This window comes from Anser anser (assembly GCF_964211835.1).
Source record: "Anser anser genome assembly, contig: HAP1_SCAFFOLD_294, whole genome shotgun sequence".
In the NCBI taxonomy this organism is placed as follows: Eukaryota; Metazoa; Chordata; class Aves; order Anseriformes; family Anatidae; genus Anser; species Anser anser.
This window is the reverse complement of record NW_028154137.1, coordinates 21,044-43,752: the sequence shown is the minus strand read 5'-3', so window position 1 is coordinate 43,752 and position 22,709 is coordinate 21,044. Positions and strand designations below refer to the sequence as shown.

Genomic DNA, 22,709 nt, shown 5'->3' with positions numbered 1-22,709 from the left:
GTGACTAAATTTTGTGACTGTGCTTTTGGATGAAACTGCCTCACCCCCCTTCACAATTCCTGAAGAAATAAGGCAGCTTAATTGCAGCCTCTGAGGAAGGGGCATCGCGTTTATTTTGAAGCAAGGAGAAATTTTATAGGAGGAGGAAATCCTTTGGTGGTTTTCTGCTTTCCTTCTGGACCCCTTCAGAGACTCCCCTGTGAATATTTGAACCCTTAGAGTACCAGTGACTTTTAAAATGATTCCCCTTATACTAGTTTGATTTTTAAAGTTGCATTTGGGATCGCTCTATGGCATCCTGTTAACCTGTTCCTTCCCGTGAAGTGCTGCTGGTACCAAGCCTGCGAGCTCAGGAGCTCAGGGAAAGGCGGCACGTTTTAGAAGCACTAGAAGGAAATTTCTTTATTGCGCAACACAGAGGAGCCTTGGGCAGCTCCCAGGGTTAAGAATACTTGTGATTTTCACTGATGATAGCTATTTAGTATAACCACAGCTGTTTAGTTTGTATTCTAATGCACATGACAGTATTAGGAGAATACCCCAAGGATCAAGTATGCTCTTGGGCCTACTTTAGAACAGGAGTGCAGAAGTACTGGGGCTCCCTCGGTATCCTTGGTCTGGAATTTCTTTATGTGCAGCAAATGCCTTCCCTCTCTTCTTCACCTTTCTCCTCTCTGGTCTTGTGCAAAGAGCAGCATGGGGCTTTTGTTTCTCCCTTATTTAAGTCCTGTTTGGCAGCCTCGTGAATACCATGGAAGAACAGCGCGGTGTCTGCCTGTTCTTGCCTTCTCATGTGTGGGGCTTTTCCTATAGAGTCTCCTGCCATACTATCAAAACGCTAGTTGTATCCATCCGTGTTGGCACTCTGTGGTTTGTTTCTTTCAGTCCTTGCTTTTGGGAGCCACATCAGTCTATACTGCTTTCTCTGCAAGTAGCAGTTTTGTAAAGACATAATTACATTTTGTTCCCTTTGCCAAAATATTGTGCTAAGGCCAGTTGGGCTGTTACATCTATCAAAATGTTGCTGCCTCCCGCTGGGAGGCATACAAAAAGGCAGAAGTAAATCCTTTAAAAGTTTATAGTTATAATTTGGAAAGAAGGAAGATCAGCTGTTAAGACTAGAGATGTAAATCCTAGAAAGGGAAAATGCTAAAAGAGTTTGGAAGAAATCTTCTGACTGGTCTTAAACGCTCCGTTGTACTTCGAGGGAAACTCATTAACTCTTTAAGGACTGAAGCTGAAAGTACAGGTTTTATGTGCTGAAGGGCATAAAATTATTGGAGAGTATCCAGAGGAGGTTGCTGAAGATGGTGAAAGCTCTGGTGGGCAAGAGGTGTGAGGAGCAGCTGAAGTCTCTTGGTTTGTTCAGCCGAGAGAAGAGGCGACTGAGGGGAGGCCTCACGGCGGCCCTCAGCTTCCTGAGGAGGGGAGTGGAGGGGCAGGCGCTGATCTCTTCTCTCTGGGCACCCGAGGGAACAGCACGGAGCTTCATTGCCTCAGCCCCCTCCAGTCGCTGCAGGTCACTAAGGAAGAGGTAGATCGCAGCATGCTCCACACACGCTTACTTTTGTACCAGCACGGTGCCACTGCAGGTGCCCAGCAGCCGTCTGCAAGGCGCTCTTGAGTGGAAGGGAGAGACGAGTGCCGTGGAGCAGTCCCCCGATTCTCCCATCAAAAAGTGCCCCCATTCCGAAGCCTTTGGGTACACCTGAACTCCCCTGGGGAGCCTTTATGCAACCCCACACAACAGGACTCTGCGCCTTCTCTCTCTCCAGACCCTAACCCTAATTAAGGCCCCCCCCATAGCCACTAAGACCCCCCCCCCCAAGCCATTAAGGATCCTCCCTGGGACCCCCCCAACCCCCCCCCCAGGATATTAAGCCTAACCCTAATTACGCCCCTAATTAAGCCTCCCAACCCAAGCCTTTGGGTAGACCTGACCTCCCTTTGGGAGCCTTTACACAGCCCCACACGCAACGGGACTCTGCGCCTTCTCTCTCCAAACAACCCTGACCCTAACCCTAATTACGCCCCTAATTAAGCCTCCCAACGGAAGCCTTTGGGTAGACCTGATCTCCCTTGGGGGAGGGGAAGGTGTGTGGGGGGGTGTTGGGAGGGGTCCCGGGGAGGGTCCTTAATGGCTTGGGGGGGGGGGGGTCCTTAATATGGCTGGGGGGGGCCTTAATGCCTGGGGCGGGGTCGTTAATATCCCTGGGGGGGGCTCTTAATGGCCGAGGGGGGGGTCATTAATGGCTGGGGGGTTCCTTAATATCCCCCGGGGGGGGGGTCCTTAATATCCCGGGGGGGTGTTGGCGGGGCCCTGGGGAGGGTCCTTAATGGCTTGGGGGGGGAGTCTTAGGAATCTGCGGGGGGGGGGGCCTTAATATCGCCAGATGGTCTCCGAGGAAGGTAACTCCTCTGGGGTCTCCTTAAACAGGGGCTGAGCTGCTGGGGGCACGGCTGGATTTGGGGTCCCACAGGTGTGACTGTCTGGGAGACCCTCAGCCTCATTCCCCCTCCCCATAACAACCCAGTGGTGAAATTGGGTGCTGGGGATTTTTCGTTATCTCACTTTGTTGAGGTCCTGCCTCGTGTCAACACACTGGTGGTGAGTGGAAACCCCTTGAGACCCAACCCCTTCCCGGCCCTCTCCTTCCCACACCTGCTCCTCCTATTTTGGGTGTGGGTCAATGGTATTTTTGTAGGGTTTGCAGCTGGGGGCAGGTAGGGAGGTGGAGACCAAACGTCTTTTCCCAGTGGCTGCTGTGGAGGAGCATCAGCGACGGGTTTTACCCTTCACCCTTAGCCTTTTCAACCCCCCTTCCCCATTTCCTATTTTCATAAATTACCAAGTTGCAGCAAAAAAAAATAAAATTGCTTGAAAGCACATTAAGGACATTTCTGCCGGCATGGCAAAGCTGCCCAGGGTGTGGAAAGGGTTTTTGCAGTCTCCTTTCTTTCATCACTTCCCGCAGCGGGACGCAACCTTGTGCTGAATCCCAAGGAGATAAAATGAGTCCTAGCCCAGAGACATTTCTGCTTTACGAGGTCCCCTCTGTGCTTTATTGTATTCCTTGAAATGAAAGCCAGTTTCTTTTATTTGCGTGGAGTTAGTCCCTTCTGCCTCTGCTCCTTGCACCTCACCTCCGTCCCCCCTGCCTGTCTCCCTCTCTATCCCCCAGCCGCAGTCCCTGCCCCGACCCTCTGGGTGCTGCAGGGACAGAAGGAATATTTCTTTGGAGACGCTGTCACGCTGGTGTGCACCACTCCCCCCAGCATCACTGGGAAGCTGACGTACCAAATTTTTGGCGAGGCTGGCTGGGCAGTTTCAGGATTTAGCTCGACGAATAACTACACGTTTGAGTTCGTCCTCTCCCGAATGCAACACAGGGGGCCGCATTTCTGCAGCTATTCCCTCAAGCAAGGTCGGAAGCAGCTCATATCCCCAACCAGCGAAAAACTGGTGATCAAGATTGGAGGTGAGCTGTGTGATTTCTTTATCTTTCTCTCTGCTTTCTCCCTCCTCTCTGAGAACTATTCAGATGCCCAAACGTGGGTGTCAGCTATCGCCCCGCAATGTGACAACTCACCTGGAAATCAGGATTGGTGGGCTTTGTGGTTTAACCCAGCCCATCGCCAAAATCAGTAGGATTTCTGGGTGGAGGATTTATCTTTCTGGGACCAGCATGGTCTGGAAGGTGGCTGCCACTGGCGCTCTTCTCATGTCGTGGCAGGAAGCCTACAATCCCAAGCTTTGCTGCATGCAGTGGGAAGGCAAACAACTGGAGATCCGTTTGTGCTGTCCTTATTGCTACGTCTCCATTTATTCCTCCCCTTTTCTCAGACCACCTTCCCCAGCCCCTGCTGACGGTGGAGTCCCCGCTGGGAGAGGTGATGGCAGGAGATCTCCTGAGCATCATCTGTAAGGCCCCTGGAGACACCACTGTACGGAGGTTTCACTTCTACAGGGATGGCCAAGAGGTCCTCCCTACGACAGAAGGCTCTGAGGACAATGCAGCAGATCACGGGGGCAATTTAAGGACTTCCATGGTCCTCCAGCTCCCACGTGCTGGTCCCCAACAGAGTGGAAACTTTACCTGCAAGTATGAGGAAAAAAAGCCTGAGAGGTGGATCCCGTCCTTCACAAGCCAAGCCGTGTCTATCAGTATAAATGCCCAAAAGAAAGGTGAGCTGGCCATCCATCCACCCACCTAACAATCTGTCAGTCCATCCACCACCAACCCACCCATCCATCCATCCATCCATCCAGTAACCAGCCCATTAAACCATCCCTCTCTCCATCTGTCCATCCGTCTGTCCCTCCCTCTCTCCATTTTTTCCTGAAACGATTCCATTCCAGTCCCTGTACGTTCCTCTCCAAACTAGCTGATTTTTGCACCGGGCAGCTGCTCTATCTATCCGATCACCATCCTTCTGTCCATGACTCAGCCCACCCAGTCTTGCACCCACCTCTCCCTCCCTCTCAGCCCTTCCATCACCCCAACCACCCCAAACAAGTATCGAGCATCCCTCTGTCCACCTTTATGGCTCAGCAGCCTCTCCTTGGCCTCCCGAGCCATTGTTCCCAAATTTCTCAGTGCCTCCTGCAGAGCCAAGCAAGCGGGGAAAGTCTTTGGGTGTTCAGCACTCAGGACCTGAGCAGAATGCCTGGAGACGGAGGGGTGGGGAAAGGGAAAGAGAGATGGTGGCGGAACGATGCTCACAGCCTTCCCTCCGTCAGCACGCATGAACTGTGTCTACATCTCCTAACCTGTCCCACCCTCTTGCAGGGAAGAGCTGCTTCCTTCTTCTACGGCTCCTGGTTGTGGGCGGCTGCTTCCTCACCATCAACAGCCTCATCCTCCTCTTCTTCTGGGCCCGGGGGAGAACCAAAGGTACACCCTGAGCTGAGGGGGGAATCGCCCCACCTTTGGGCTCCCCACCACCCACCTCGCTCCTTCCCGCAGACGCCTCGTTCCTGTCTGGAGCCAGCCCTGCCGGGATCTCCCAGCTGCACGCCAGATCCCCACACACCCTTCAGGAGGAGAATAAGTATGAGGAACACTAATGAGAGGAAGATGCTGTGGGCGATTCCACCCCCTAAAGACCGCTCCCTGCTGAAGACGCATCCCAAAAGACTGGTGTGCAGCCAAACAGGTGCTCAGCTGTGGGAAAACAAAGCAAGAAACGGTTCCTGGGAGGATGAAAGAAGTAGAAAGGGGTCGTTTCACGTGGTAGAGGGGAGGGAGGAGACATGGACGTTGTCGGGAAGGGTGATTGTGAAAGAGAAAATGAAGAAAGACCAGAAATAAAAATGGAAATTGTGAGGAAAAAGAAAGGAGTGAGAAAGGGTGAGAAATGAAATGGAGAGACAAACAGTGTGAGTGAAAAATGAAAGCATGGACAGAGGCTGAGACAGAGTGAGAGAGGGATGGGGAAGAAAAGGGATGCCAGGAGCATCGAGGAGGGCACGACGGTGGGAAGAGCAGGTTGGAGAGGTGAAGGAGAAGAAAAAAGGTGGAAGGAGAGTCCCCAAATCAGAACAAGCCCTTGTGCGTGTCATTAACTGGATGGCCACCGCTGTCACCTCGCCTGGTTGTCCCGGTGTGTTAGGGATGTTAGGGCATCCAGGGAGGGGTGGGAGAGCCGCTGCAGGTGGGGTGGGTGGCTGGGGGCTCTGGTGTTTGGGCTTTTGGAGGGGAATGTCCCATAGCCCATATACGTGGGAGCTGTGGGGCTGCAACAGGAGGATGCTGGAAATGCAGAGACTGGGAACGTGTGAAAATGTGGAGGTGGCATTTGAGCCCCTGGGGGTGGCGTACAGGGAACTGGGGGGATATTGGGGTGGGACGTTAAGGAGTGAGTGGTGGATATTTGGGGCATGTGCGGGGCTATGGGATATGGCATGCCACCAGCACTGGATATGAGGGGAATGCAGGGATGTGGGGAAGCTGCGTGATCAATATGGGAACCTGAGCTGATGGGGGCGCGCTGGGAAATCTGGCTATGGATGGCACTAAGGACAGGGGGCTTTGGGGATACGGCAGGCTGCTGGGGAGGGATATGGGGGCAGGAAGGAGATGGCGACCCTGCCGATGGGATACAGAGCGACTTTGGGGCAGTATGAGGCTGTGAGATATGAGGATAGCGGAACCGCTCTCTCCTGTCCTCCGCGGCCTTATCTCCACCTCGCAGCCTTCCTTCCCCTCCAGCCTCTTTCTGCCATGCCCTCAGCCCCCGGCAGCCAGCAGTGGATGAGAAAGAATCGATAGAGGGGAGGGAGCGTGCTGCCGGGCCATGAGGTCCCAACGCTGCTCTGTGACACCGGGAGGGCTGCGAGGTCACAATACCTCTCGGTGATGCAGTGCTGGGCCGTGACATCCCGACACCCCATTGTGACGCTGGGCCAGCCCACAGGCACTGCTCCGCACCGGTCCTGACAGCAGCAGTAGCTGCAGCTGCAGCGGCGGTGGTGGAAGCATGGTGCGAGTGTGGGGAGCCACGGCCCCTGCCTGCGTCCTCTTCCTCCTGCTGGTGGCCCTGTGTGCCCGGGGTGCCCAGGCTGCGCCATGGCGACCACCGGGAGCAGGTGGGTGGGCAGGGCCGGGGCCAACACCAAACCCTGGGCGGCATGGTGCTGCGCGGCACGCGTATGGATGGAGGGGACGGGGACGGGACGGCAGCAGGGCCGGGCGGGCACCGCGGGCAGGGGGCAGGCAGGAGGCAGAAGCCCCGCAGGGTGGCACGGTGGGGCCGTGGCTGCTGCGGGGTTGTTTCCTGCCGGGGGGGCCGGGAGCGGCGCTGGGGCCGAGAAGCCCGGGTCTGAGCCCCTGTGGGGCTGAGGCCGCTGGCCCCTCTTGGGAAATTTCCACCTGCATCTTTGTCCCGTGACATTGCCTCAGCCCCCTCAGTCACTGCAGGGTGCTGGGGAAGAGGGAGAGCACAGCATGCCATGGCAACGTCTCTCATCTCTGCTTGATTTTAGATGATGACGGTGTTGGCTCTCGATATCCAGCTTCTCAGCTGGATCATGGTTTGGAGCCTCAGGAGGATCCCCGAGGTACGTTGCGAGTGTGCTTCCTTGAAGGAAGATGGCTAATGGGCTGTAATAGTTTATTCAGGGTCTTCCAAGTGCGTTTGTGCCTTGAGGGGGCTTGCGCAAATGAGCCCTGAATATTTCTTCACTTGGAGAGATGCCACCCCTGCCCCTCTCCACAGAGAGGGAAGAACCCAGGCTTTTCTTCCTGTTTGGGCCATGTCATTACCTGAGCCCCAGCCAGTGCCTCCCGGTCACTGAGGAAGAGGCAGGCCCCAAGAGGCAATGGAAGCTCCCCTTACCTGTGTCTGATCCCACTTGTGCCCACAGGCAGTACTGGTCAAGTGCCTCCATGGAATCCTGCTCCTGAGCCTGCCAGTATGGGTCCCACAGGTGGTAAGTTGTCCGTGTTCATTTCCTTGCTGTTTGTTAACGGTTTGTTGAGCTAGCTCAGCAAGGGTTCAGCTGCTCACTGGCCAGGGGGCTTCTCCATGACAAACATGGATGATCATTTTTCCCGGGGTCTGCACGCTCCCCCTGCAGTGGGGTCTTCCTTTGTGTCCAGCAGAGATCTTCCCGGAAGAAACACCTGAGGGGCCACATCTTTGGCGGCGTGGTCCCTGCGGGGTGTTGCGCACAGCCTGGAGAGAGGATTTGGGAAGAGGCCAAGAGGGAGCCTCCAGCTCAGCAGGCCCCTTTGCGGCTTTGGAAATCCTGGCTCGTGTCTGGGTCCCACATCCTTGCCTGAGCCCCCTCCAGTCGCTGCAGGTCACTAAGGAAGAGGTAGATCACACCATGCACGGGGAATGTTTCTCTTCTGTGCTTGATTGCAGCAGTTCTCGTAGGCTCTGGCTACTCGACACCTCAGCCTGATGTGGACCACGAGCCTCAGGTTAATCTGCCAGGTAAGTCAGCGGAAGGCAGGAGCATCTAGGTGCTGCAGAGCCAGCAGGCACCTTGCGCTTGAGTTGAGACCTGGGGTGGGCACGGGGAGGGCCCTTCTCCGGGCAGCTCCACGCACGCTTAGTTTGTACCAGCACGGTGCCACTGCAGGCACCCAGCAACTGTTTGCAAGATGCTCTGGAGTGGCAGGGAGAGACGAGTGCCGTGGAGCAGTCCCCTCTTTGAACCGCATTCTCTGTCACTCTGGTCAGAAGGAGTATGTTGGCGTAGTTCACAGGAGGGACTCCACTTGTGTTTACAGATGGGACCGAAGGCGAAGGTGATGCAGGCTCCCAGATGGGTTCCAGGACTGAAGCTCTGGGAGATGGCCTGGGTAAGTTGTGGCTTTTGACTTCCTTTGAGAGCTGCCAGCTCAAAGCCCAAACGTCAGCCAGGCATCTCTGCAGGTGGGAGGGTATAGACCGGCACGTGTGTGTGCCCTGTCAAGGCACGAGCCCTGGTATGCTCTCCTACTGAGCTATTGATGTAGATGGCGCTGGGACAGAAACTTCTCACGGGGCTTTGGTTGCAGAAGTGTCCCCAGGGAGGGCTTTGCCAGACCCTCGGCTGCTTCCTGCGCTGGAGCCCAGCTGGTATCCCAGGGGTGGGAAGTCATTTCACTGACTTCACAAACGAAGCCCTGGTCCTCCAAATTGCACTGGTGCCAAAGTTAACTTCCTACTTTCTCTTCAGGTCCTCTAAGAGCAAAGGACAATGCTGAAATAAGAAAATCTTCCCCAACATCCTCTGACATCGTAGAGGAGCTCATAAAGGAGTTAGAGGAGGCAGCACCTGGTGGGTATATTTCACTCTGTCCGCCATAAGACTTGGGAAGCTGAGGTTCTAAATCCATGTGTGGACACACCGTAACCTGCACAGCAGGAAGGGATGGATCAGAGCAGAGACACTCAATTTCACACCTGGCAGGCACTGGTGAGCCTCAGAGAAGGCCGAGAGCCTCTGCTGCCGCTTGTGGGTCACGCCGTGTCCCAGGGGCAGCTGCTAGCCCAGCACTACCATAAGTGGTCCGAGCTGTTCCGTGCAAACATTGGGATCCAGCCAGCAGCAACTGGTGTGTGCTTGCAGCTGTGCCCAGAATATGGTTCAAGGAGGAGCAGTTCCTTGTAGTCACACTGTCCTGCTTTCTTTCTAAAGGGCTGGTTAGAGAGACTGTGCCGAAGAAGGTGCTTTGGCGAGGAAGCGGTCGCACGCTGCCGCTCCCTGGCAAAATTACAGGGGCAACACAGGCAACTGCCCCACCAGGTAAAGGCTGTTTCTTGGTCATCCGCTGTCACCAACCAGAACCAGCATGCGTGTGCAGGTTCTTGCCCTGGTACCCGCTCTTGCAGCTCATGTCAGCAGCCAAACCCAAGAGTGTCAGTAGGCAGCAAGTGTTGCAGAGGAAGGCAGGAGTGGCTCCCTGAGGATGGCTGTCTTCCCCGGGCTGTGACAGCATGTGAGAGCAGTGCAGCGGAGAGACGCTCACAAAGCTCTGTGGCTGTGGCTAGAGAGGGGTCACCTCCCAGCGCACCCAGTTCCCAGGGATTTTGGAACCTTGCTCTTGGGGGAACGAGGCCGTCAGAAGCCCATTGAGCAGACGATGGGAAACGGGACCCCTCCTGTGAGCTGAGGCCCAGAGTGATGCCCTGACCCAGTGCAGATGGGGCACTGCCTCACTGGCACTCCTGGGCTCCCGAATTTTGTTCAGTTTTGTCCCTAAGGCTCCGAGTGTGCCTCGAGCAGCGAAGGTGGGCAAGCGCCTAAGACCTTTTAGAACTCCAAAGAGCTGGGGGAGCAAACCTGAGACACTGGGCCCTCAGCATTATGGCAGGGGAAACAAAGGATGGAGGGAAAACAAAGCTGAGAGGCAAAAGGGAGGCTCCAGAGTGCCTTGAGTTGCAGTGCCTTTGGCAGATTCCCCAGCTTCTGCTGAACCTCAGGAAGCATTGCGGCCTGAGGATTTTCACTTGCTCAAAGATGCTAACCAAATGAAACAGAACACTTCCTGGCAATGTCAGACCTCCGGTGAGATTACCAGTAGTGCGCAGGACACAGCAATGTCCACAATTGTTCTTGCAGGCGTGGATGGGGAGAACAATGCAAACACTGCGAAGCGCCTATATTTCCTAAGTTCCTGGATAGCAGGCACTGTGGCATTCTCGGCTCCCCTCCTGTTTTTGATAGTTGTGTGCTGCGTGCGTGCTTATCCGGCGTTGGAGGCAGAAAAATCAGTGAGTTGTTGTTCCCCCGCTCCCTCTCCTCCTCTCCCCCTCCCAAATTCGTTACCGTATCTTTGTCAACATTATTATGTGGCTGCTGCCAGCCAGGAAGCAGTTGTCGTTAGCGTATTGTGAAGTGAGCAGTTAGTTTTTGACCAGACTCTTCTGAAATTTCTGCTGTCCAGTGCTTTAGGTGGCCTCTAATTCCTGGGCATTCTGTTCTGGAGCCCATTTTTCTGTTGCTGGTCTTAGCGAAGCTTGGCCCTTCCGCAGCAAGAGCAGAGCCAGGGACAGCCGTAGGCAAAGCGAGGTCAGGAAGAGAAATGCAGGAGCTGAGAGAGGGTGCCATCAGAGAGAGAAGCGCAGCAGTGCCAGTTCCCCCCCAGCACAAGGCACCCTGTTCTGGGATGCCCTGAATTGCAGGTGTCCGCCTCAGCCAAGGTGTGCCAGCTACTGGGAGCATGGGGATGAGCCCTGCCAGCTGCGGGCATTGCCTTGGAGAGGGGCAGTCGGTGTGTCACAGCCGCACCTGAGCGCTGCCAGCGTGCGTGTCCTCAGCACACACAGAGCTTGTGTGTTTAATTACACATCCCAAAGAGCGGATGGGCAGCACCTCCCCGAACAGGGAGCCGAGGCCGTCACCTTGTTGGGCCAGGGCCAGGGCCGGGCAGGGAGCTGAGTACTGGTCCTTGCAAGGCGCTCTGGGGAAGGGCAGCCGGTGGCTGTTGGGACCCGGTCGTGCTGAGCCCGGCTGTGGACCCCTGTCTCTGCGGGGGCCAGGTCTTCTTGCTGGGACAGCACGTGCAGAGCAGGCAGGTCAGGATGGCTGGCGAGGCGCTGGGGAGGAGACAAGCTGGGGCAGGATGTGGAGGGGAGCAGAGTCCCAGCCGAGGGCACAGGGCACCCTGTTTTCTGCACAGAGCACTGTGTGCCCACAGCTCACGCACAGCCGGGTGCCTGCACCCTGCTGCCTCGCACCCGCCTGGCACCGCAGCCGCAGCACGGCCTCAGCAAGTTCCTGTCTCCGCAGGCGCCTCGCCGCAGCCCAGGCAGCCCAGACTGACACCCGCAGCCGCTCCGTGAGCCCCTACAGGCAGCCTGACCACCGTGGTACGCCTGAGAGCCAGGCCCGACGCCAGCGGCCACCATCAGTGCCTGGAAGAGCGGCCCGCCTGCCACCAGCCCGGCCTCCACGGCCCCCAAGCCCGGCAGCGGATCAGTGGAAGGTGCACGACCGGCCCAGCAGCCCCCAGTCCTCGTGGACACAGACATCACCTCCACGGCCCCCTCCACCCTCTTCCAAGGGCTGGGGCAGGCCCCCCCGGGGTGCAGCCTGGGGCAATTACTGACCCCCGGGCTGCAGCTTAAATAAATATTGTGTAATACAGCACAGCAGTCTGGGTCTTATGTATAGCAATACCCAGGAACTGCCTGGCTACCTTCCCTTCCCTTCGCCGATCTTGTTTTGCAACACTTCTGGGCTAGCTCCAAATACAGAACTGCTTGTCACTACCAGCTGAACACCCCTCCACGTTAAGACCCTCCCAATTTTGGCCCTACTTTGGAGGTAGCTGCATGCCTGCTAGCTACCATTGCCTCCTCCAGGGAAGCTTCTGCAAATGTTTGGCATTCTGCCTGAGAAACATTTAGCTCTGGGTACCAGCTGCAAAGCCCTTCAGGGTACGGACACCACAAGTTTGGCCAAGTTTAGAGGGAAGTGTATGCCTGGTAGCTACCCTTGCCTTCGCACCTCGGCATGCTTCTAGAAAAAAGATTTGCCTTCCTCCAAGAGAGATTTTTTTCTTTGTGGATCCTAAACTCGGATTCCTCAAGGAAGTGTAACAGAGAATTTTGGCTAATATGGAGGTTGCTACATGCGCGGTAGCTACCTTTGCCTCCACCACATTGTACTTATGAAAAATTCCGTGTTACCTGCACAGCGCTCACCCGAGAACCCCCTGCTCAAACTGGCAGTGCCGCAGCCACACACAAGCCCGGGCCCTTCCTGATCCTGGACCGAGGCCAGGCTCCCCACAGCCAGCCCTCCTCAGGTCCTGACCCTGCACAGATGGCCGATTTTGGCCAGGGCGCCCCGTGCCAACGCTCCTACGGCTCAGCTCTCCTCAAGGAGTACAAGAAAAAATTCCTAACTCTTTGGAGTCAGGGCTGGGATTGCCACATGCTGGCACAAGCAACTGGAACCAGAGGGGAGACCCGAGGTGCTGCCACCATCAGAGGTAAGAGATCCTCATGTGCAAAATCTCACTTGAGGGTGGCCATCTCCTCCCATGTGGCTCCTTTGAGGAGCAGAAAGCTCGGGTCGAGCTCCGGAGTCCCCTCTGGGGGTGAGGATGAGTTGTCTCCCCGTGGATGGGCCCAGGGTTGGAGGGCACAGGGCTGAAGCTCTGTCTTCTCGGGGACAGCCAAGCCTCACCTTCTGTCCTTTGCCATGTACAGGCCTCAGCTTCTTCCTCCCTCAGATTTGTCTGGGACCAGAAGCCGAAGGAGAGAAGGCTCTCAGTTAACGGTCAACCGGTGCACGGTTAACGGTTGGACCTGATCATCTTGTTAGCATTCACGAAGACACATAAGCCACAAAGTGATTATATGAAGGTGCTTTTATTAGGCGCTGGAAGTTAGGGGCATGCCTGCCCAAATCTAATTTCGTCCGATTTGTTCACTCAGTTCTCTTTTATCTCCTAAAATATTACATATGCATTAAGTTTTACAACACATCTATGCATATTCATTTCCTAGCTCCGCCTAGCCCCGCTTCGTATGCTAATTATCTAATCGGTCCTTCTGTGCTTGCGTATCACTCTCTGGTGGTCGTCCGGGTGGTCGTCGGGATGAAGTAAGATGTCTTCATCAGAGTTGAACTTTTTACCTTTTCTTCTTGCGCATCCTCTCTGAGCCCTTGATCGCAGTCCAAACCGCAAGGTTGGTTTGATCCAGGGTCCAAGAGGCCCCAGTTATCTAGATGTCTTGCAAACTGAGCATTCTTTGAGTCCTCCTTACTCCTCATGATGAATTGGTGCATTACCCCATTAAAACAAAAATTAGGAATCAAGAAAATTACAAAGATTAGGATTGTCACATTTCATAAGTCCACCACTTCTGCTCTATGTTACATTCGCTCTTCTGGTTGGGTTCACTTGATCTGGAACAGATCCTGTCTATTCCGTTTTCATTCCATTTCGCCTCCTGGGTTCCTCCGATTCTTTCTCTGTAATCCAAAGTTGTTATAGGCCGGTGGAGGGTATTGGGGATGTGGTTCCATATGCCGAGCAGTGGTTTGCATCACTGTCCGGTTCCAGGTTGTCTTCCTTAGAATCAGACTTTTCAGCGTTATAAATGTTAACCAAATTAGTACCCCTACAATCACCAATATAATTACTGTCTCCAGTAAGGATTTAACCCCATTACTAATATTCCATTCGCTAAAAATTTTATCCAACCAGCTTGTTGTCCTATCTTTCTCTTCCTGTTCTGCATCTTGTTCCACTCGAGCCAGTTGTTCTATGTCATGTTCTACATCAATAGTCACATTTGGAATGTGGATGCAGCAATGATCAATACGATCTTTTAGAAATCCACATACTCCATGTTCCTTTAATAACATTGTATCTAATGCCAATCGATTTTGTAGGACCATTTTAGTTGTAGCTTGTAGTTGGATATTAAAATCTCTAAAGCCTTACTTGTCCTGTAAGTTTATAAATCGTTTCTCTATTTCGATAAGTAGCTACCTGTGCAAATAGAGATTCTAATGCCCAACTGAATTTTAATTCTATCAGTTCCTTTCATTATGGCAAAATCTTTAACCAATCCTACCAGTAAATTCTCTGATGATTGCCCGTGTGGGATCTGTACCACTTGTGTCCATGGTACCTGGTCCTCCCTTTTTCTTCTAGATTCTTTTTGGTGGGCTACCAATATCCCTTTATCCAATTTTGGATATACCAATATTTCTCTTATCCCATAATCTGTGCTATTTTCATGTGTTACTATGCACCGGTAGTTTCCTTCGTTGACATTAGTAACACTAAACAGGGTTAGGGTGGTAGCTCCTCTCAGTTGTAGGCCCAATTCTGGGGTATTACTTACGTACGCCTTCCCCTTCCATGCAGCCTTCAGTCCTGTATTGTCCCCGGTTGTGTTTATGTCTATTTCCTGGCTCTGTCCGGAGTCATTTATTTTCCCCCAGACCAGCTGTAGAGAGCTAATTGTTATTGGTTTATCGTCGTGCATTCCACATTCCAAAGTAACATTTTCTCCTTTGAATATTTCCTCTTTCTTATATTTTTCTGGTATTTCCAGGAGCCCAATTACAAGGTATTTACACAAAACAATTACTGTTGTCATTACCGTTGTTAAGAACCCCGACATTGTATGGTTATACGCACCTCATCTGTAGTTTTGTATCTCCGATAGCTTGCACTGACCACAGTTCAGGAACCTTTTTCACCCGAGTGTAATGAATCCAAGCATCCACCCCATCTACCTTTACAGCTGTAAAAGCAGTCAATAATACTTGATAAGGTCCGGCCCACCGTTCTCTCAGGGGTTCTTCATTCCAGTTTTTGATGTACATTCAGTCGCCTGGCTGAATGTCGTGGACAGGGTTTTCCAGTGACAACGGTCGGTTCCACACCAAAACACTTCGAAGTTGAGCTAAAGTTTTGCCAAGAGACAATACATAATTATAAACATCCTGGTTCCCTGTTATGTGCATATTAGGATTTGGTTCTGGGGATTTGTAAGGCTTTCCATACATAATCTCGTATGGGCTTACTGCCATTCCACTCCTTGGCTTTATCCGTATTCTCAGTAAGGCTATAGGCAAAGCTTGTGGCCATTGTATTTTGGCTTCCCGGCAGATTTTACTGATCTGTCCCTTTAGAGTTTGGTTCATCCTTTCTACCTGTCCACTAGATTGGGGTCTCCATGCAGTATGTAAATGCCAAGAAATTCCTAATAGCCGACTTACGTCTTTAACCACAGATGCAACAAAGTGGGGTCCCCTATCCGAGGATATTCCTAACGGTACCCCAAACCTCGGAATGATTTCCCGCAAGAACCATTTTACTGTCTCTTCAGCTTGATTGGTGCGACAGGGAAGGGCTTCTGGCCATCCGGAAAAGGTGTCAACCCCTACTAACAAATACCTATATCCCCTAGTCCTAGGTAACTCTACAAAATCAACTTGCCAGTAATCTCCTGGTTCTATCCCTACTCTCACTCTTCCCATTTCAGCATGTTTTCTCGCTACTGGATTATTTTTCAGACAAATCTCACACTTTGACGTTACTGATTTTGCCACTGTTAACATATGTGTAGAGGTAATGCTACGTTTTAAAAATGTTACCATTGCCTCTGCACCCCAGTGACACTCATTATGTCTTGTCTGAAGTATTTCTCACATCACCAAGAGGGGTATTACTACCTGGCCCGTAGCGGTTACATACCGTCCATCAGAGTTCTTTCGGGCCTTTAGGAGATTTGCTAATTTCTCATCCTCTGGTGAATATCTTGGTTCCTTGGGAAGATTAAGATGAGTGGGGCCTACCTTGAGTGGTACCAGAGCCATCACATTCCACACCTTCTGAGCAATTTGTCGAGCTGCTCGATCTGCCAACCGATTCCCTTCTGATACCTTTGAGGTTCCTCCTTGATGGGCTTTGCAGTTGTCCTGGTTCCAGTTAGGACAGAGTTAATTTTTCCTCATAGTAGCTGGTAGGGTGCTATGTTTTGGATTAGGATGAGAAGAGCGCTGATAACATGCTGATGTTTTAATTGTTGCAGAGCAGTGTTTACACCAGCTATCCTGGGCCTTGAAAAGCAAGTCTTATGGCGACATGGCACCCCAGAGAGAATTGAGTCAGACAACGGGACTCATTTCCGAAACAACCTTATAGACACTTGGGCCAAAGAACATGGTATTGAGTGGGTGTATCACATCCCCTATCATGCACCAGCCTCTGGAAAAGTTGAACGATACAATGGACTGTTGAAGACTACACTGAAAGCAATGGGTGCTGGGACATTCAAAAATTGGGATACACATTTGGCAAAGGCCACCTGGTTAGTCAATACCAGGGGATCTGCCAACCGAGCTGGACCTGCCCAATCAAACCTGTTACGCCCTGTAGAAGGGGATAAAGTTCCTGTAGTGCACGTAAGAAACATGCTGGGTAAAACAGTCTGGGCTACTCCTGCCTCAGGAAAAGGCAAACCCATTCGTGGAATTGCTTTTGCTCAGGGACCTGGATGCACTTGGTGGGTAATGCAAAAGAATGGGGAGGTCCGGTGTGTACCTCAAGGGGATTTGATACTGGGTGAGAATAGCCCATGAGTTGAATTGTAGTATGTTAATTATTATATAATACTGTATGTCGTCACTACCATGATTGCTATATATCATAGATGAAAATGGTGATTAATTAGAATGTATTGGACAGAGTGTAACCTGAGCATGACATAAATGGTATGGAATAAGGGGTGGATATCTGTCCTGGTTCCAGTTAGGACAGAGTTAATTTTTCCTCATAGTAGCTGGTAGGGTGCTATGTTTTGGATTAGGATGAGAAGAGCGCTGATAACATGCTGATGTTTTAATTGTTGCAGAGCAGTGTTTACACCAGGCCAAGGACTTTTCGGCTTCTCGCTCTGTCCTGCCAGCGAGCAGGCTGGGGGTGCAGCAGGAGCTGGGAGGGGACAGACCCAGGACAGCTGACCCAAACTGGCCAAAGGGGTATTCCATACCATCTGACGTCATGCTAAACAATATATAGGGGTGGCTGGTCGGGGTGGGGGGCCGGCTGTTCGGGGATAGGCTGGGCATCGGTCAGCGGGTGGTGAGCAATCCCATTGTGCATCACTTGTTTCGTACACATTATTATTATTAATACTATTATCATTATCACTATTATTATTATTATTGTTATTATTATATTCCTGTCTTAATAAACTGTCTTTATCTCAACTCACCGGCTTCACTTGCCCGTTTCTCTCCCCCATCCCAGAGAGGGAGGGGGGAGGGTGAGCGAACGGCTGTGTGGTGTTTAGCTGCCAGCCGGGTTAAACCACAACACCTTGGGAGAGATGTTTCTGTGGCTTCTGAACGCCCCAGGGCAGCTGTAACACCAAGCTGGAAATTTGGGAGCAAGGATGAGGTTGTGGGATGGAGGGTCATGGAGAAAGCGAAGGGGGGCAGAGGTGTGAGGAAGCTTGCATTAAATTAAACATTATCTGAGGACACGGAGAAAGAGAAGGGCGGGGAGGCTGAGGATTTGAACCCATTGGGAGCTGAGAGGGACATTTCTGCCTGCCCTTGTGTGAAAGGCCTGGTTTTCCTTATCCCTATCAACCCTTTCCTTTGAATTTACACATGAATGCCTTCTTTATTCAATATCTCAAGCATCTCCTGTGCTTTGCTCCCCAGTGGACCCAGCAGTCCCTTGCAGCCGTGGGGCTCCAAGTCTCCCATTTGCTTTTCCAGTGTGAGCCCCGCATGCCCAGTGGGAGCAGGAGCAGCTGTGGGGCAAGCCATGATCTGGGGCTTGGCAGGGCACGTTCAGCTTTGGCTGAAAGCTTTCTGCTCCCACCAGCTGTGATATAATGGCTTTATTGGCATCCCTGGTCTCTAACCTCCGGCAGCCTCTTGTACTTCTGGATGGGGCTGGCAGGTCACTGCAAGGTCTTCTGTGCATTGCTGTTTCTCTTTTGGGCAGGGTAGGATTTCAGCCCCAGGAGCTCTCATCCCGTAGTCAGCCCATGTTGGAGAGGAAGAATGGTAGAGGATGATTGAGGATGATGGGCTCCTTCTTATAAACAGCTCTGAAGATGTTTCCTGGGTTGCAGATGTTCCTCGGTGCAGAATTTGCAAACTGAGATTCTGAAACTTCAGCTTCCTAAGTGTCACTTCCCAAAAGGATGACAAGCAGTGGGTGCCACTGTCCCCTGAGGACATTATCCGGGGTCCCAGGGTGCAGCCGTGAGACAAGATGAACCCTTTGAGCACCGAGGGCTCTGAGGTCTGCACGTGGACATCCCAAACTGACCTCATGCTGCCAGGAAGTGGATGCCCAAGAGGATTTCTTGGTCTGTTTGGCTGTGGTTAAGACTGAAGCTCTCTTAAAGGCTGCTACGTGAATGTTTCCCATTATGTGAGATGTTGTGCTTACCCGTTCCAAAAGCTCCAGCGAGACGGCAGTCATCCAAACAGTTGTGAAATACGTAACAGAGGAAACATTTACTCTCCTCTCTAGATCCATCAAGATCAGGTCGTGAAGTGGTGGGCTTAAACTGTTACACAGGAGGCTAGGCATTGAAAAAAAACTGTTAATGGTAGAGCAAATTCAGACAGGATTAGCCTGTCCTGGGAGCTGGTGGTATCTTCATCACCTGCCCTTTTTATGAGAGAGCTAGTCTAACATCTCGACTAACATCCAGATTTAACATCCCGCCAGCCAGATGGAGAGGACAATGTGCTGAGGTCTCTGCCATCTGTTTTCCTGTCAAATCCCATACGCTGATAGATAAATATCGATGTGTGAGCCTCATGTCTTCATTAAGAATGCAATAGCAAATTTCATGGCCCTCTGACAGCAAAGCTGCTGGTTTTGAACCAGTGTCTTCATTGCTATTGCTGGAGGGAAAGGATGAAGCATTAAATCAAGGGCTGGGGAAAAAAATGATGCTGTGCTTCACTGATGGAGAAAATCATGGTCTAGGGATCCTACTAGAAGGTAACAAATACTGCACCCGCATGGCACATGTAAACCTTCTGGTAAGAGCTCTGAAGGTTCAAACGTATTCCGAAGACACAGCTGGGGCAATTTGGCAATCGCTGGGCTTATGCCAGGCATATTTTAGTCCAGGTGACTTGGACAGCAGGATCAAATGTCATCTACACCACTCACCGGTGGCACAGAGCCCACAAACCCCCTGTGCTGTGTTACTCAAGAGCAGGCTCACCATGTCGCCATGTGAGAGCAGCATCAATTTTTTACCAGGGGGTGACCTCCTGCTGCCTCCGGAGCTATTGCTGGTGAACTGAGTGTCGTGGATGGGCAAACACCTCTGTCTCAGGAAGGCATTCAGGGCATGGCACACGCGGGCACTTCTTGGTTAGGAGCAGCCTGATCTGACAACTCTTGTGCTTCATTTCCATCCCCTCTCCTTTGCAACCCAGCTGCTGTTAGGCTGGGAACATATAGCAGGAAATACATCAGGAGAGCATCATTTCAGTTTTAACTTACATCTTGTTTTATTTGTGCCTTCTGCAAACTGATCATAGGGCTGGATTTTTGGGGTTGTTTTTATGTAGTGTCAATTTGCAAGCTGTTATCCATTCATTTCTGCAAAGAAACACAGGACTTGGAGTTGTTTGCAAACTATTTACATGTACATTTTACCCACGTGTGTAGTGCAGCAATCTGTTCATTTTCGCTCTTACTGTTATAGCATCAGATAAATTAAGGGGATTGGACTCCTGAGCTGGGACTTTGCAGCAGATATGCCTGCATCTGAACATGACTGGTATGGACTCAGGGGCACTATGGCACTCGGCGAGCATCTCAGGATATCTCTGTTCTCCAAAGAAGCGATGGATAGTGGTGCTTGTTTGTCTGCCAACACAGGACTATTTTTCCTTAATGTTTCCTTGTGGTCTCGATAGTGCCCTGCTGGGCAAATTGCTCTTTGCTGGCACAACCCCTGTGCTGTTTGCTTCACTGCTAACATCGGCTGCAACTTACCACCGGAGTCTTTGTTTAAAGTCCCGATTATGAACAGATCTCCCATGTGTGCATCTTTACAGCTGTTCTTTCTGGCCTTCCAACACGCTGCCAGTAGAGCTCATTGAGTCAGGAAATAGTTTTTCCATCAGGGATCGGTCTCTGCAGTGCTGCAGTTTTTCTGGGATAAGAGGGCTGTGTCCTGGGAGAGTTTTGGTCCCTTTCCTACCTGAACTACTTAAACTGGTAAGGGGTTGCAGAGAGGTCACAGCGATATTGAGCTAATTCCCATGGCTAAGTTCATCTCAGGTTCCTCTGACATTATTTGGGAATCTGCATGGAGGGCAAAAGTTAATGATTTCCTTTCCCAGAGCTCCCTGTAGAGTCAAAGGGAGGCAGAGGTTCCCTCAGAGGTGATGCAGAGCACCAAAGTTATAACCACTGACCACTCAGGGGACTCACAATGACCGTACTTTTCCTCCAGACATCTCTCTCAGGGGTATAAAGTTAGGTGGGGTGTCCTCAGCCACCTTTCCTGCTGGTCTCTGCATCCTCTTGGGAACAATTCCTCTCCTTCTGACACAAAAAGCTTACCCCGAAGGCAAGGAGACTCACATCAATCTTGTGACCTCATTTCAGGAGGAAGATGAGATAAAGCTCTTCAGATGGAGGCCAGTTCCACCAGCCTCAAGAGGATCAAGTTTGGGAAGCTGAAGGTGGTACGTCGGCACTTGCTGCAGAGGTACGAGCACCAGCCCTTCATCTCCTGCCTGGCGGGTTTCTACAGCTGCCGGTGGAAGCGGTACCAACGCAGAAGGACCGAGCCTGGGAAATGCTGCTGCAAGACGGTAAATTAGCTCAGAATCAGCAAAGACATTCATTTCTGCACTGGGAAAAGTCAGTCCAAGCTGAGAAGCAGTTGATGCTGTGGGTCAAAGGCCTGACCTCCCTTAGAGCCCAGCGCGGTCTCTTGGTGTCCTAGATGGCAGCTCCAGGGGCTGGAGGGCTTGCTGTGCTTCTCTGGCAGGCTCAGTTTGTCTGTGCCACCATGGAGAGAGTGTCCCCGTGTGGCTGGTGGTGTCGGGCAGCTGCGGGTCCCTGTGGTGCCAGCCCTGCTCCAGCAGGGCCACCCCGAGCAGGGGGCCCAGCCCCACGTCCAGGCGGCTGCTGGAGATCCCCAAGGAGGAGCCCCCAGCCCCTCTCTGGGCAGCCTGTGCCAGGGCTCCGGCACCCGCCCAGCCCAGCAGTGCTTCCTGAGGGGCAGAGGGCACCTCCTGGGCTCCAGGCTGGGCCCGGGGCCTCTGGGCCTGGCCCCAGGCACCCCTGAGCAGAGCCTGGCTCCGGCCTCTCGGCACCTCCCGGCAGTGCTGGTGGCCATGGCTGGCAGCCCCCGGAGCCTCCTCTGCTCCAGGCCCAGCAGCCCCAGCTCTCGCAGCCTCTCCTCGTAGGAGAAGGTCGGCTTCAGAAGGTCCAGCATCAAGCCACGTGTTTCACGGACAGCCTAGAAGCAAGCAGTGACTGCTGTTTGCTCTGCTTGTTTCGGAGTGAACGAGGCTCTGACCGATTGTCCTTCTTCTCCCTCTCTAGCGGGAATGCGTGTTTTTCCCATTGCTCGTTGGAGCTTTCTGCTTTTCTCTTGTCTTCCTGTACATGTGGGGTGAAGCGAAAAATGATTACAACAACTTTGACTGGTAAGTGCCACGTTTTCCTCCTTTCCCACTCGGGTTTTAATGAGACACCCCAGGTAGGCCGGGCACTTCAGTCACGAGCCAAAGCTTTGGTCCCTTCACATCTTGGTTCTGGCACCCAAAATGAACTCCCAGGGTCTCCAGAGGTGCTGAGGCTCTGCCCTTTGCTTGGCTACGGTGTACAGGTTTAAGTGTGGATTTGTGAGAAAGATAACAACCGCTGTTGCAAAAATAGTGAATGAAAGGGACTAAATGGCTCTTTCCTTCCCTTAGTCTTCTTTTCTTTTTTCCTGTTCCCTCTGAAGAAGCGTAGTGGCTGGCATCAGAGGTATTGCAGCAGCTATCTCGGAGCAAAGAGAATTGCATGCTCCCAGTCTGGAGACAGAGAAATAACCAGTGTGGTTTTATGCAAATCCTTTCCTTCTGCACTGTGTAGGTAACAGTTATGTAAATCTGGCCCCTAAAATTAGATGCCATACAGATAGCTCAAATACCATGAGAAGGGGAGTTGTAATAATGTTATTCATTGTTATAATAATATAATATATACATATAATATTACATATTATATATATAATATATATAATACAATATAATATATGATACAAATATATAATAATAATTATATTATATAATTATTATTATATATAAAAGATATATGTAATATATAATAATATATAATAATGTGTAATAATGTTATTCAGGTGTTATTCATGTTATTGAGCCTTTGGATAAAAAGGAAAGCTTCCCTCTCTCTCCTTGGGATACTCCTCTGTAGCTCCTCCAGCTTTCTGGCATTTTCTCCTTCAAATATATTTTCCCTGCAGCCCCTGTGCTAACGTGCCACAAGTGCTATTATAAGGTTTTATTGCTTTTTAGGTATAACTATGGGAACCTGGGCTTCTGGTTCCTCTGGTCTCTTGTTCTCCTGGTAGTGGCTGCAATCCTGTTCATGTACATCGCGCTGCTGTTGGTAAGTAAGGCTCCTGTTAAGGAGTGAGTTACGGGTCTAGAAAATAAATACAGGGATGGTTTAATGTGTCAGACCAAAGTTCAGCCTTGCCCTGACACTTGACAGTAGCTA

General features: G+C 51.8%; 2 protein-coding genes across 4 annotated transcripts in view; both read left to right on the top strand.

Moving 5' to 3' along the window:
* LOC310890695 (serine/threonine-protein kinase PAK 3-like) overlaps positions 1–22,709 on the top strand; it is a 46,058-nt gene that overhangs the window by 5,756 nt on the left and 17,593 nt on the right. The window contains exon 1 of one of the 2 annotated variants that reach the window (XM_083853013.1): positions 22,580–22,598. The exons of the other annotated variant lie outside the window; for it this stretch is intronic. The gene's annotated coding sequence lies outside the window, so the exon portion shown is untranslated. Of the gene's footprint in view, positions 1–22,579; positions 22,599–22,709 lie in introns of those variants that run through there. 2 annotated transcript variants of the gene reach the window in all.
* Positions 2,392–16,130, top strand: LOC310890694 (uncharacterized protein). 2 transcript variants are annotated; one of them, XM_083853011.1, is made up of 10 exons: positions 2,392–2,608; positions 3,183–3,479; positions 3,845–4,186; positions 4,791–4,895; positions 4,968–5,157; positions 6,986–7,060; positions 7,367–7,432; positions 8,672–8,773; positions 10,058–10,209; positions 11,228–11,545. In XM_083853011.1, the coding sequence occupies exons 3-10, from the start codon at positions 4,172–4,174 to the stop codon at positions 11,258–11,260; spliced, it is 738 nt and encodes a 245-aa protein (XP_083709137.1). In that variant the 5' UTR covers positions 2,392–2,608; positions 3,183–3,479; positions 3,845–4,171; the 3' UTR covers positions 11,261–11,545. The 2 variants fall into 2 exon arrangements, with proteins under 2 accessions (XP_083709137.1, XP_083709138.1); XM_083853012.1 differs by lacking the exons at positions 8,672–8,773; positions 10,058–10,209; positions 11,228–11,545 and adding an exon at positions 16,003–16,130 and having other exon boundaries at positions 4,791–5,157.